The sequence below is a fragment of the Falco cherrug genome, chromosome 1 (assembly GCF_023634085.1).
Source record: "Falco cherrug isolate bFalChe1 chromosome 1, bFalChe1.pri, whole genome shotgun sequence".
Classification (NCBI taxonomy): Eukaryota; Metazoa; Chordata; class Aves; order Falconiformes; family Falconidae; genus Falco; species Falco cherrug.
This window is the reverse complement of record NC_073697.1, coordinates 12,255,363-12,267,658: the sequence shown is the minus strand read 5'-3', so window position 1 is coordinate 12,267,658 and position 12,296 is coordinate 12,255,363. Positions and strand designations below refer to the sequence as shown.

The window sequence follows — 12,296 nt, the reverse complement described above, 5'->3', positions numbered from 1 at the left end:
CTTACAAGCAGTGCAAGTGCAGCAGTGACCTGACTTGAGTTAGCTTTAGTACTCAATAAGCAAACTTACCTTATAGATTTTTGCCTTCACAAGGAACAGTTCTATCAAAGTGGGAGTACTTTCTATAGCAGCATTTATATATTCTAGAGCCAGGGATGGCTGTCCAATTTTATCATAATGTTGAGCCAAGTAATACTGGACCCAGAGTAAAGTGGTTGGAGGTTCTTCTTTACCATCATCTGGAGGGGGAAAAATGAGGGTTCTTTTTGTCATTCAGTTTATTAAAACAACATGCCAGAAGCAGACTGCTATAAATACAGCCACTGAAGTTAATTCTGCCTCTGTCACACCAGACCTGGGCAGACCTGGGAGTGCTTCCAATCACCTGGGTCCCGGTAAGTCCATTAACTTCTATGTCTATGGCTTGACAAGACCTGAGCATATACCATTCCCTTCTTGTACTGTGGTTTTAAGGGAAAGGAAAAGTGAGTTGAGTCAGAAGGAAGTTGCATTTTGTTCCAACGGTTCACTTAATCAGGATAGTCAGATATGCAAGACTGCAGTGCATGATGCAGAGTTCTTACTTAAAACTGTTTTAGATGAAGGGTATAGCAGAGTCCTGCTGAAAACAAGCACTGCACAGCAACAATGTAAAGGATTTCAGTATATTCAGTATTTACAGGTTTTCAACCCATAGACTTGAGTATTTTTAAACAAAAGAGGTTGCCTGTTCCAAACCCTAGCTTTAAAAAGATTTCTCTACTTTTGACAAATTTACCATCACTGTTTGTCTAAACGTATCCTAGAAAACATTCCTATACACAAATCAGTTTTGAAAGTTAGGGAGCTCTGATCAAAATTCAAACTATTACTGAAGTCTTAAAAGTTACGTTCACTATGCAGTTTTGACTATGAAGCATAGCACCTTGCTGGGTTAAAAAAAGTGTGGGGGCTCTAGTCTTGTCAGAAGGTGCTGGTTCTTCAGTTTATGATATAACTTAACCATGCTGTTATATGCATTCGTATATTTTAAGGTAGCAAAAAATTGTTAATTTGAATGAAATTTAGTATCGAAGCAAACACTGAACTGAAACGACAGTAAGCCATTTCCTGAAACCGGAAAAGCACAATGTGTTTGAAAGGCCAGCACAAATTTAAACTGGTATTAAGTGGCTATATTGTAGCCTATAATATTAAATTCCAGGGAAAAGTACAAAAGGCAACTTAGGTGAGAACTTCGTAACAAAGTATTACATTAATGTTTCTGCAAAGCAAGGACATAACTAATAGCTTCAACAGAAATGTCTTTCATATTTAAGATTATCCTGTGAAGTTTTAACGCAGGGGCCCTCAAACTTTTTAGGCAGGGGGCCGGCGCGCAGATTAAGTGGCAGGCAGTCATCTGCAGCTGCTTGGTTTCCCTGCCCCCAACCCCCGGGGTGGGGGGGGTGGGGGGGGGTGTCTGTAAATACCGGGGGCCAGACTGAGGACCCTGGGGGGCTGTATCCAGCCCACGGGCTGTAGTTTGAGGACCCCTGTTTTAACGTATATGGTCATTCATGCTGTCTGGATTATTACACCATTAAAATCCATCTCCCAACATTTCAAGACTATCCTTTGTCGATATTCTATGCAGAGGTTTTTTTCCTGGAGATTTTCCGTTATAAAGTGGTTAGGCAAATGACTTTAAAAAAAAAATAGAAATCATAAAGCTACCAGAAAGGAAGCTATGAGACTTGGATTCAGTATATGTATAACCATACCTCACAACAGAACAGTTGTCAGTGAAAACCTGGAAAACATTTTTACATCTCAAACAAGCCCCCCCCGAGAACACAAAACCCAGCCTCCACCAAAAACTCCAAAACTCCCTCCTCCTGAAGACTGTGCTATCAGTACCTATACCTTTTTATTTCACATTTCTGTAACTAAAGTCTTAACATAGCTTTCAAATTTCAGCTTCTTGGACAATGATAAATTTGAGTCTTGAAAACTGAATACTTTAACTCAAAACTGCAAAGAGATGAATGAATTTGCAGGTCCAGGACGTATTTTTGAACAAGTGACTAGATTCTGAATACAGACTTTGCATCTGACAGCTTAAATCCATTCTAAGGATAGTTAGTTCAGTTCTGTGTTAGGGCAAAACCCCCATCATCTCAATTTCTTCACTCCTCACTGATTCCCTGCCTCTGAATGGTCACGTAATGCTTTCACCAGGCACTACTTCCATGAAGTACGACAGTCTTAGCACTCACCATTTGGGTTAAATAACCTGCAGCTTCTTAGAGAGGTTTCATAACCTATCACGAGCTCTTCTATGATTGCCACCTACAGATGCAAGACAAGACAAAAAAAAATAATCTGTGGGCAAGGCAGAATTTTATTTCTACTTGAGCTACTTGGTGTTACCCAAAATAGTTACTTTTGCTAAGAGAGTTCTGCTACATCCTGAATTACTATACATATGGGAACGCACCCGATCTTGCCCCTCTTTTTAACAAATTAAGAACAACCCTCCCTCGGTTAATACTCATGCAGCTTATAATTAGTAAATCTTAGCTTCCTACATTTACCAGCTTGCACTTTACTTTTTCTAGATATACTAGGCCATTATATACAACAGAGCTGATTGAGTGAGCACTGGGAAAAAGTTTCCTTCGTCTCTTTAATGCAGCACAGCTACAAGATAGAACATGTAAAATGTTGGGGGGGGAGAGGAAACCTACCTTCTCCTTGTCTTTATATAAGGACCTCAAAGTATTGAAGACTGGTGGGCAACCTTTGCTGAAATTCATCCTTAGAAACTTGTCCAGACATTCCTTAAACTTTTCACCTTGAGAGGAAAAAGACCTGTTGATTTTGTTTTACCACACATTACTCATCAATTGCAGACTGTTTATGCTGTTAAAACATTACTATCTAACACACACAAGTGTTGGTCACTACCTGCTCAGAAAAATGCACTTACCCGACAAAAAGTTTAATGGTAATCTTCTTGGAACTAGTCCCCTTGGGTATTTAGTCCAGGCCTCTTCATAGATCTTTAGCCTTTCCATCATATTAGCTGCAACAGAATTTTACACTTTACTTTTTCCTTCCTTTTTGGCAAGGGAAAGGGAGATGGGGGGTTTCTATATGGTTAAAAAAAAGAATCAGAATATATAGCAACTATTGGCTATATACTTCCTAAAAAACATTAATTCCAGTATCTGTAAATTCCTCTTTGAGCTGTGGAAGGCTTAACTGCTTATCTCTCATCTTAAAAAGAATTCCTGCCCTATCACTGTGCAAAAAAACTTCAACAAAGAAAACTATTCAGGAGAATCATGCTGGCTTTTCCAAAACCTGTATTACCTACTATACAAGATTAAGGTAACGGAGACAGTAAAAGAAAAACTCTGAACTAAAACTGTCTTCTAAGAAGTAATCCTATTCTTTCAACCACATACAAACATTTTTTTGTTGTTTTGGTTTTAAATAAGACAGTGTAACAATACAAGAAATACTTCCAGCCTTTCTTAAAGAAGAATAAATTACGACAATATCTACACACTATGACTAAAAAGCAAAACTTAAATGGGGACATTTTTGAATAATAGTTTTATTATTTAGAGCAATACAAGATTTTGATACAGATAAAAATTCCGAATGTGCAGAAACAGCTTATCTACTACAACATATTGCATCGTTACCTGGTTTAAGTGCCTTTTCTAAGCCCTTGTAGTAGGCCCAGTTTTCAGGATTCCTTTCTTGCAGTCCTTTGTAGACTTCAACTGCTTCTTCAAGTCTGCCAAGCTGAAGCAGGAGTTCTCCTGTGTGAAATCCAGGAAGTTTTAAATTCAGGTAACGATACTGAAGCAGCGTAACATTAATCACTCTACAGTAAAAGATTAGATAATCCTTAACCCAACGTAGATTCTAATTTCTTACAAAAAATGATCATAGTGGCATCACAGACTAGCTGACGTATATGCTTTTACAATTACGGTACAATTCTGCAACTCAGCCAGTAATTCTTGAAACTTACTTGAAAGTTTAATGTTAAAAGCCAGATGCACGTGGGTTTTTTTCTCACTTCCTGAAGTGATGGGTTACTTTTAAGTGCAGTTTTTACTACAGAAGGCAACTAAAAGCAGTACGTGGTATTTCATGTATATAGCATCTTGAAAACCAAACTGAAAATTGCAGAGAGGCCCATAAAAGAATGGCTCTTCGGTCTAGTATTTCATAAAACTTAACTTCAGTGTTTGAAATCAAGACATTGATCTGATTACTGAATTCTCAAGATTCTGCAAGCAAGTTTCCTTTTAATGATACCTCATTACAAGACACACGTTAAAATAAAGTCTAGATCTAACAACTGTATAGAGCATCTTTGCTGGTGCTGTAGTTGAAACAAAAGTCAATTTCCAATTTCACAACGGGAAACCGTATTTTACAAAGCTTTGCTATCAGCAAATACAAATAGGCACCTACAAGATTACACACCAGAGGTCACACAATGTCATTCCAGATTAAGGTAAGATTTTCTCATCCAATTTCAAGAGGAAAACGCTTGTCAGCATTACCTCTCTTCTTCCCTATGTCACATAATTCTGTCAAGCGATGCTGCTCCCCATAGATAGGGGAACTTGAGGACTACATGCGGTATCTAGTGCTACGGAAAACATCAGTAGTTCACTCACTGAGAACAAGACCGAATCTGGAAAATAAACCTAAATTCTTTCTCCGAGGTGAAAGTTACAATTTTTATATAATGGTGGCAAATGCCAACACTATTATCAGTGTTTCGCAGTTGTACTTCATCCACAAAGGCTTTTGCACATGCACTTAAAATCTGTAGACAACACTCATTTATTAGCATGCTTTGCTGTAGTATGCACAGCAACAAAGCTAGACCAAACAACACAGAAGTAGCTGTGTCCCAAAAAATGAATCCATTACACCCCGTTGAAAGTGCAGACACTGCAAGGAGTATTTCCATCCCTTTTTTCTGGTAACTTGCTAGAAGGTTTTGTGTTGGTTTGGGGTTTTGTGGTGTGGCTTGTTTTGTTTGGTTTTTTTTTTTAAGTCCTGTTTCAAAATCCTATTTCAGTATGAGCCTCAGACTTTTATCAAGAACTTAAGAACAAATAGTATGTTCTTAACCAAAACTCCTGCTACTATTTCTAAAAAATGGTCTGTGATACTGTAATCTCTACATTCATTTCCATTTATATGCAAACCAAATAACATTCAGCAACTGTAGAGAGGTGTCTGCAATCTTGAGGAAGTACCACACACCTTCCATAATACTGTCACTATTCTATTCCTAGGTTCTTTTTGCAAGACAGTGAGATTATCGTTAGCAGAAATAGGGAGCTAGCTACAACACCTACATGAATAATATTATAGAGTAAAAATGAACTTCTCTTTGCTTCAAGCAATCATCCAAATAGGTTCCAGTGTGGGCCGTGAACAAACAGTACCTTCAATAGATTGGAAGTTTCACAGAAGGACTGTACAAGCATGAAGCAGAGGAGGAAGAAAGCATACTTTTAAAAAAAGTGCACCTGTTAACAGAACCGTAAGAATGAACTTCCATCACCGTTCAATTCCAGCTATGGAATATAAGATAGAGTATTATATTGCTCTGCTACGATATCATACACCAGGATTACAATACAAAAGCCTGTGTTGGGTTACCCAGCTAAAAAGCCTATTTCCGTACACGGCAAGAGTGACCGAGTGCAATTACGAGCCTTATACTTTGCCAAAGATTATTCTGCCCCTTCAGGCAAGCGGTCTCCCTGTCAGGACCACTATTAAGGCTGTAATAGCACGGGTCCAGGTACATTACCCAAACAGAATTTCAGGACATCAATTCAGGATCATCTGTCTGAAACGCTCATCAGCTCAAAAGTTTCAGAACAGTACGTCTGTACTCTGCTGACGTCTTATCAGCCTGGAAGAAGAGTATGATGGGGACCAAAGAGCTGCAAGGCAAGCAGCCCTTTACCTCAGCAGAATTAAACAAAACCAAATCAAAGTTCCAAAAGATGGGAAAAGCTGACAGTACAGGCATTCCATTGTATACTATACATTTAAATATATCTTCAAAAAGAAATGACCTTTAGTTTCTTCGACAGCCAGTTTATCACAGATCTGCTTTTCATAAGTACAAAGATGCTCCAAGGCTTCTTTATATAGTCCTGCCTCCCGGAGGACTTGATTTTGATACAGCAGCAGTTCACTGTACTCATAGTCCACTTTATCAGGTGATGTCTAGATAGGAAAACAAGACACATGAGAAAGTTCAGCCTTCTAGGACGCATTTGGGATTTAATTCATTTAGCTAAAGGAACAGCATAAAGTTTTCACAATATGAAAGGAAGCAAAGTTTTATTTTTAGCTTACGCAGCCATCCGCAGAGGAATTTCATGTTACCCTCTTACCTGCTGTGTCTTCCTAAATTCCTCTAAAATTTTTGCTGCCATTTCATAGTCTTCCAGCAGATGGTAAGCAATAGCATAACCAATCCATGATGCTCGCTGTGCAGGTCGAAGCTGAAGCAACTGGTATCTTGTTTCCTGCAAAAAAAGTAGCTACTAGTTTTCTTGACTTTATTCTAATGCTTTGTAGAATCCATTAGGCAACATTCTGTCTTCAGTACTCTTTAATATTTCAGGAATGTCACCAAAAGTAAGTTTTTTATGTGCAAATTGTTTTTTTGTGAACCACAAAAAAAAGAATAACCTTTAAAACACTATGATGGTCTCGACTGAATAAAAAACCATCACACAAAACACATCAGGTCCAATCGAATACTTATAAGTCAGACTAACTTTGTTGATGTATGGCACGTGCTTTTCCTGTATTACTGCTTATGAACAGGATGCAATTAAGGATACTTTGGTTTGAGTTGCAGGAACATTAACTATACCCTGGTGTTTCAAATCCACCTTGAAAGTACATATGTATTAAATCATTACAAGAGTTGTTAGGTGAAGTAGGTCACGCAAGTGCATCCCTGTTCTTTGGCAAGATGATAATTACAGCTGGAAGATGAAACAGATTTGCTTGGTATCATGCTGGTTTAATCTGATGGAAAAGTTATTGCTTGTTTTGTTACAGGCTTCTGAAAGGCATCTTCAAGTAATTAAAAAAAAAAAAGGAAAAAAATCATTACTGCCTACTAAAAAAGCCCAGTCAGAAGTAGGGGTTAACAAAAAACTAAAACTAGTTGCAGCAGTTGGACTAGAATGAAGATGACTAAAAATATTATAAATTAGGAGAGGGTGGAAGTTAAAGCAAAGGAAAACCACCCACTCACAACCTTATTCCCAGTTTTGAGAGTAAATTCACATTCTTCAGAAACTGCCATGTTAACATTCAATCCTTAATGCATTCTATAACTATGTGTTCCTTGTGTGTTTAACAATTATGCATCTGTACTCACATTTATTCAGAGGCTAAAAGAAAGTACATTTGTAAATTAATTTTGGCACCTATGCTAAGTTTTGGTTGTCTTGTCTCAGCAAGAAGAGTCAAATTTCTAAATTACTAATATGAAAAAAACCTGTGATTAAGAAATGTCCTAACTCAGGAATAAGTTCACTGAGGACCTATGTTAGCGGATGGTTCCACACGGCTCTTGAGAACAAAATGTGTTCTTGGCACACTAATATTACCCTTATTTGAAAAGGAAATAATCAATGAAGACATCAACTAATGTGCTTTAATGACCACAACTTTAAAGGTGCAAGGAAAACCTGAAAAGATGAAAACCTGACTTAACTCATCATCCAAGGTCTCTGAAGTAAAAAAATCAAACATTTATTTTTGCAGGGAAAAGGAGTATCTTACTACAGCAGACTACATCAGCTGAAAAACAAACAAGTTTGCAGGCACAAAAAATGTAATTTAGGATGATCTAAGGGGGTTTTTCCCCCCCGATTAATGTTTGAATTATAAATATTTAGGGTGAGCATTGTCATCTTTCTCTGGATGGCAAAGTAGGTAACAAACACGTCTTCTATAGTCATTGTTCTGTCTAATCCTGAGCCATACACGGATCACAGGCAGCAACTATGACTTAAGCCTGAACGACACGAGCATTTCTGCAACATGCAAACTAAACAGAAGCTGCTAGTTTTTTAAGAAATAAAGGTATTGTCTAACTAGACATCAGCTCACAATTCAAGACAACAGAAAAAAAATAAAACTACATTAGGAGCAGCATTTGTAGAGAAGACAACAGAAAGTCTGTATTGTTCTTTACAATTGAGGCAAGGCAGCAAGTAACTGGGTGCTGCATTAACAGGCAGAAAGAGGGTTCCAATCTGAGTCACCAAACTGTGTTCAGCTTTACTAAAAAAATAAACAGAAAAAAAACAATACAGTAACCTAAACATTCTGAGTATTAAATCAAGAAAAGAGGAATATTCAAGACTTCCGATCCACAATCTTACACTGGAAATGGCGGGAAATGCAGGGAAAGATCTGGACCCAAAGGAGCTGTCACTAATGCCCAGGTTGGCTGGGAAGCAAAATATGATGTTCCATGCAGCATACCATTTGTTTTGCATTGTTACCCACTGCCAAGAGAACACCGGTGGTCACCGATTTAAGGGAGGAAGGATATATTGTAAAAAGTTATTAAAAAAATAGAAACTCCTTTGCCTGAGTAACAGTCATCATCTGAACACATTGCCTTTTACCTGCAGGAATGCTTCCAGAAAAATAAAGACTGGGGAACATCTACAGCTGGATTATACAGCATAAAAGAAAAGCAAACAATTCTGCACTGAGCAGAAAAAGAATCATTTAATGTGCCATTAAATCAGTGTAATGTACAGAAATTGCTCAGTGGCACATCTGCTTTTACTGCCATAAAGTACTGGGTAGCAGTTTTAACACTGGATCTAACTGTATTGTTTTTGGAAGCATCACTGAACAATGTGTCACCTTTGCTGCAGTTCCCTAGAAGTTTATAATAAATGCAGTATGTGTACTTACCCTGTAACCTTCAAGATCCCTCATTTGAATCTGCAGCAGAGAAAGATCTCTCAAGATTTGAAGATTGTCTTTGTCCCATTTCAGTGCATTCCTATAGCATTTGATAGCTTCGTCATACTTCTTGTCTGACCTCTGAAGAAGGCCATAGACATGCCAACCTGGAAAACTCTGTTAAAGATTCTATTGAATTTGAGCAGGGAGAAATTAAGACCCAACACAGCACAGAGAGCAATTGTTGAAAAGCTCTTAAGCCATTTTAGAAATGGACAGTAACATTATAATCATTACAATTCTCTTCTTTAGCTGTGTAAAAACCAGCTGCAAACTGAAGACAGAGAACTGCTTGCCCATTGTATGTACAGGTTACATATAAGATGCTCTAAACTGTAGTTTCATGTACTAGGGGAAGAAATAAAGTAATAGGTTCTCTGAAAAGACTATCAGGCTTACTCGAACACATTTTTGAATAAGATTTTATATTAGACAACTGAAGTGCTTGCACTTTCTGCATTCTAAGTATATGACAAGTCCTTATCAATGTAGTGGCAACTACTGATGTTTTTAAAGCAAATCACACACTTAAAATGCCTAGTTCAGCCCACCACCAGTTTAGAGTTGCAGCTTAATGATAAAAAAGTACTTGGAACATGACAGAGTAGTATTTGAACCAACTGTGACTGCAAGGGTAACTGCAAACCATCTGCCCTTTGGATAGGGTAGACAAAGTGCGATGTATTGGAAACAAAATTTGAAATTCTGAACTTACAGTTTGAAGCCTAATGGTACTAGCTTCTGTTGCTATTCTATAAATCAAGTAGTTGTAGAAATAAACCGTTTTCCATTCACAAAAGAAAGCTGTTTCAAAAAGGATACAGACATGGCTCTTCAAGTCATTCCTTAGGCCTCTACGCACAAGTTCATAAGCTTCCTCTTTCTTCCCTAGACAGTTCAATGTTAGTCCTTTCATTGCCAAGGTCTCTAACAAATAATAATAATAATAATAATAATATTAAATAAGTATCAGTCATTTCCATAGGGTTTTAAGCTTAATATAGCAACTCTAAATACAGTAGAAATGCAAATTTAGACTCAGTTATCAGCACCAAGATTTTGCATTCTTTTTTCACATGGAAAACTATACTGGCAGATCATTCACTTAAGTACATCACCTACAACAATAAAATCTATGCATCACTTCCACCAAAATGTGAAGCAGCATTTTACTTTAAAGGCACTTAAAAACTGTCTGGTCTACAAATATCTTGAAGAGTGTTTTCATTTTTCCTCCTCTGCAAAGAAGCATTATAACTAAAGTATTTACTCACAACACAGACTTCCACACATCCACCCATGCCAAATTAGTTGGCAAAGGAAAAAGAAAATTTCTGGACAGCAGAAAGAAACTCTCAACTCAGTATTAAGAACCAAACATCTTTTTCTTCTTTTATAGTAAGGCTATTCCTTCAGAAAAAGTAGCAGGCCACAGACCTGACTGGCATACAGTGCTGAACAATAACCAATCTCTTCCTTTTGTCTTTCACATCTACATGAGTGAATAACAATTTCCCCTGAAAAGTCATTTAAGCAATACATACTTGTATTAAGAAACATGCACTGTGCTATGATGAATACTAGACTTGCAGCACAAAGATAAAGAATGGTAAGCTATGACTACTGGTAAGACCAGTCTTTAAAATTACAAATCTTAGCAACGATAACTGCTTAACATGGCGCATGTTCCTGGATGCCCTTACTGCTTTAAACGCAAAAGGTTAACTATAAAATGCTATAAATATAAGACTTACCCCACCCTAAAGCATAGGGGGAAAGAGCACATGCCATTTTTAAAAACTTACCTCCATGTTCCGCAAACTTTGGGTTAGAAAGGATCTGTTTACAGAACTTCAGACCATTTCTATACTGCTTATGTTCGTAACACCTCTGTTGAAGAAAAGCAGAATACATTTATTAAAACAATTTAAAGTGAAATTATTTCTGCACCCCCAAAATTAGGCATCAGTGCACCTAGGCCTTTCAGAAAATGTACTAATATTTTAGTTAACCCTGTTTAATGTGCTTCCTGACATTAAAAATACTTCACATGCCCTGAAAAAAAGAAGCATATGTTAGTAAGAACACGAACTTAAATGTATAACTGAAGATCATTATCATACAGCAATTCCTTGGCTAAGATGCCACAGGAAGTGTTAAGTGCCTACAAAGATTCAAGTTTCCAATAACATAAAAGCAAACCTCATGTCATAACATATTTTGGTGAGCATTCAACTCACTTTGGCTCAACTATCTCTCAGAGAAATACCACGAGATAACCTCCAACAACCATACAAGCGAGAAAAAAATTTGAAATCGGAACTTGGCTTAAACTATCTCTGAAAGCAACTTCTTACTATCAATTTGAATACCACATCTCTCATACACATCCAAACTTTCAAAACTGGGATATACTAACATTATCTTGCCATTCTGGAAATTAAAAACACTCCTCTACAGTTTTATTATATCCAGCTGTAATGATTGACCTGTGTTTGAGTCATTTTGTTACACAAGATGACAATGCAAAATGGCACACAGAACGAACTTTTAAAACCAGTTTTAGTATTTTACTTCTGTTAATCCACTCCCCGTGCTAATCTTTAAATTGAAGCCAAAGGAGGAAGAAGTAATGTTGTAAACACCAATTCATATGCTTTAAGTCACTTAAGCAAATCCTAGGAAATTCTTCGTTTTCATTTTACTGTGATACCAATGCCCCAACTTGAGTCTAAGAATCAAGAAACACACATTGCTTGAGCACAGACCCAAATCCTATGGTAACTGACTCCGTAACAGGTCCTCACTGACTCCAGTTGCGCAGTTCTGGTGGCAGCATGGCTGACAGGAGTGTAAAACTAGGTACAGTGGACAAGTTTTCAAGTCCTCCTAAGTCAGTCATAGTTCAGGATTCCACCTTTCCTCACTGCTCCAAAGTAACTACGCAAGAGCATTAATAAGCACGTATTGACACCATTTTTTCTCCAAGCATTTCCATCAAAAAAAAGTCCGGAGAGGCAGACCCAACAGGTCAGGTCATCAAGCAGAAAATCCTAAGAATAAAAATTTAAAAGGTTACATGGATGTTATGGAAATGCTCAAAAAAGAAAATGGCTTATCTACCTCAACTTCTCTGCTTTACATTGCTTTTGCATCACAAAAGGTGCTGTTCAGCATCCGGTTTTCTCTTCCGAAGCACAGATGGAAACACCAACAATAAACTTCAAAGGTGTAAAAAACTGGTA

General features: G+C 37.5%; 1 protein-coding gene across 1 annotated transcript in view; it reads right to left on the bottom strand.

Annotated features, from left to right (window-relative positions):
- Positions 1-12,296, bottom strand: part of NAA15 (N-alpha-acetyltransferase 15, NatA auxiliary subunit) — a 46,569-nt gene that overhangs the window by 22,006 nt on the left and 12,267 nt on the right. Inside the window, exons 2-11 of the mRNA XM_055700933.1 lie at positions 10,857-10,941; positions 9,874-9,978; positions 9,001-9,158; positions 6,438-6,572; positions 6,114-6,267; positions 3,696-3,815; positions 2,972-3,067; positions 2,730-2,836; positions 2,259-2,331; positions 70-239 (exon numbers count right to left, since the gene is read on the bottom strand). Coding sequence (XP_055556908.1) covers positions 70-239; positions 2,259-2,331; positions 2,730-2,836; positions 2,972-3,067; positions 3,696-3,815; positions 6,114-6,267; positions 6,438-6,572; positions 9,001-9,158; positions 9,874-9,978; positions 10,857-10,941 — 1,203 coding nt within the window. The remainder of the gene's footprint in view (positions 1-69; positions 240-2,258; positions 2,332-2,729; positions 2,837-2,971; positions 3,068-3,695; positions 3,816-6,113; positions 6,268-6,437; positions 6,573-9,000; positions 9,159-9,873; positions 9,979-10,856; positions 10,942-12,296) is intronic.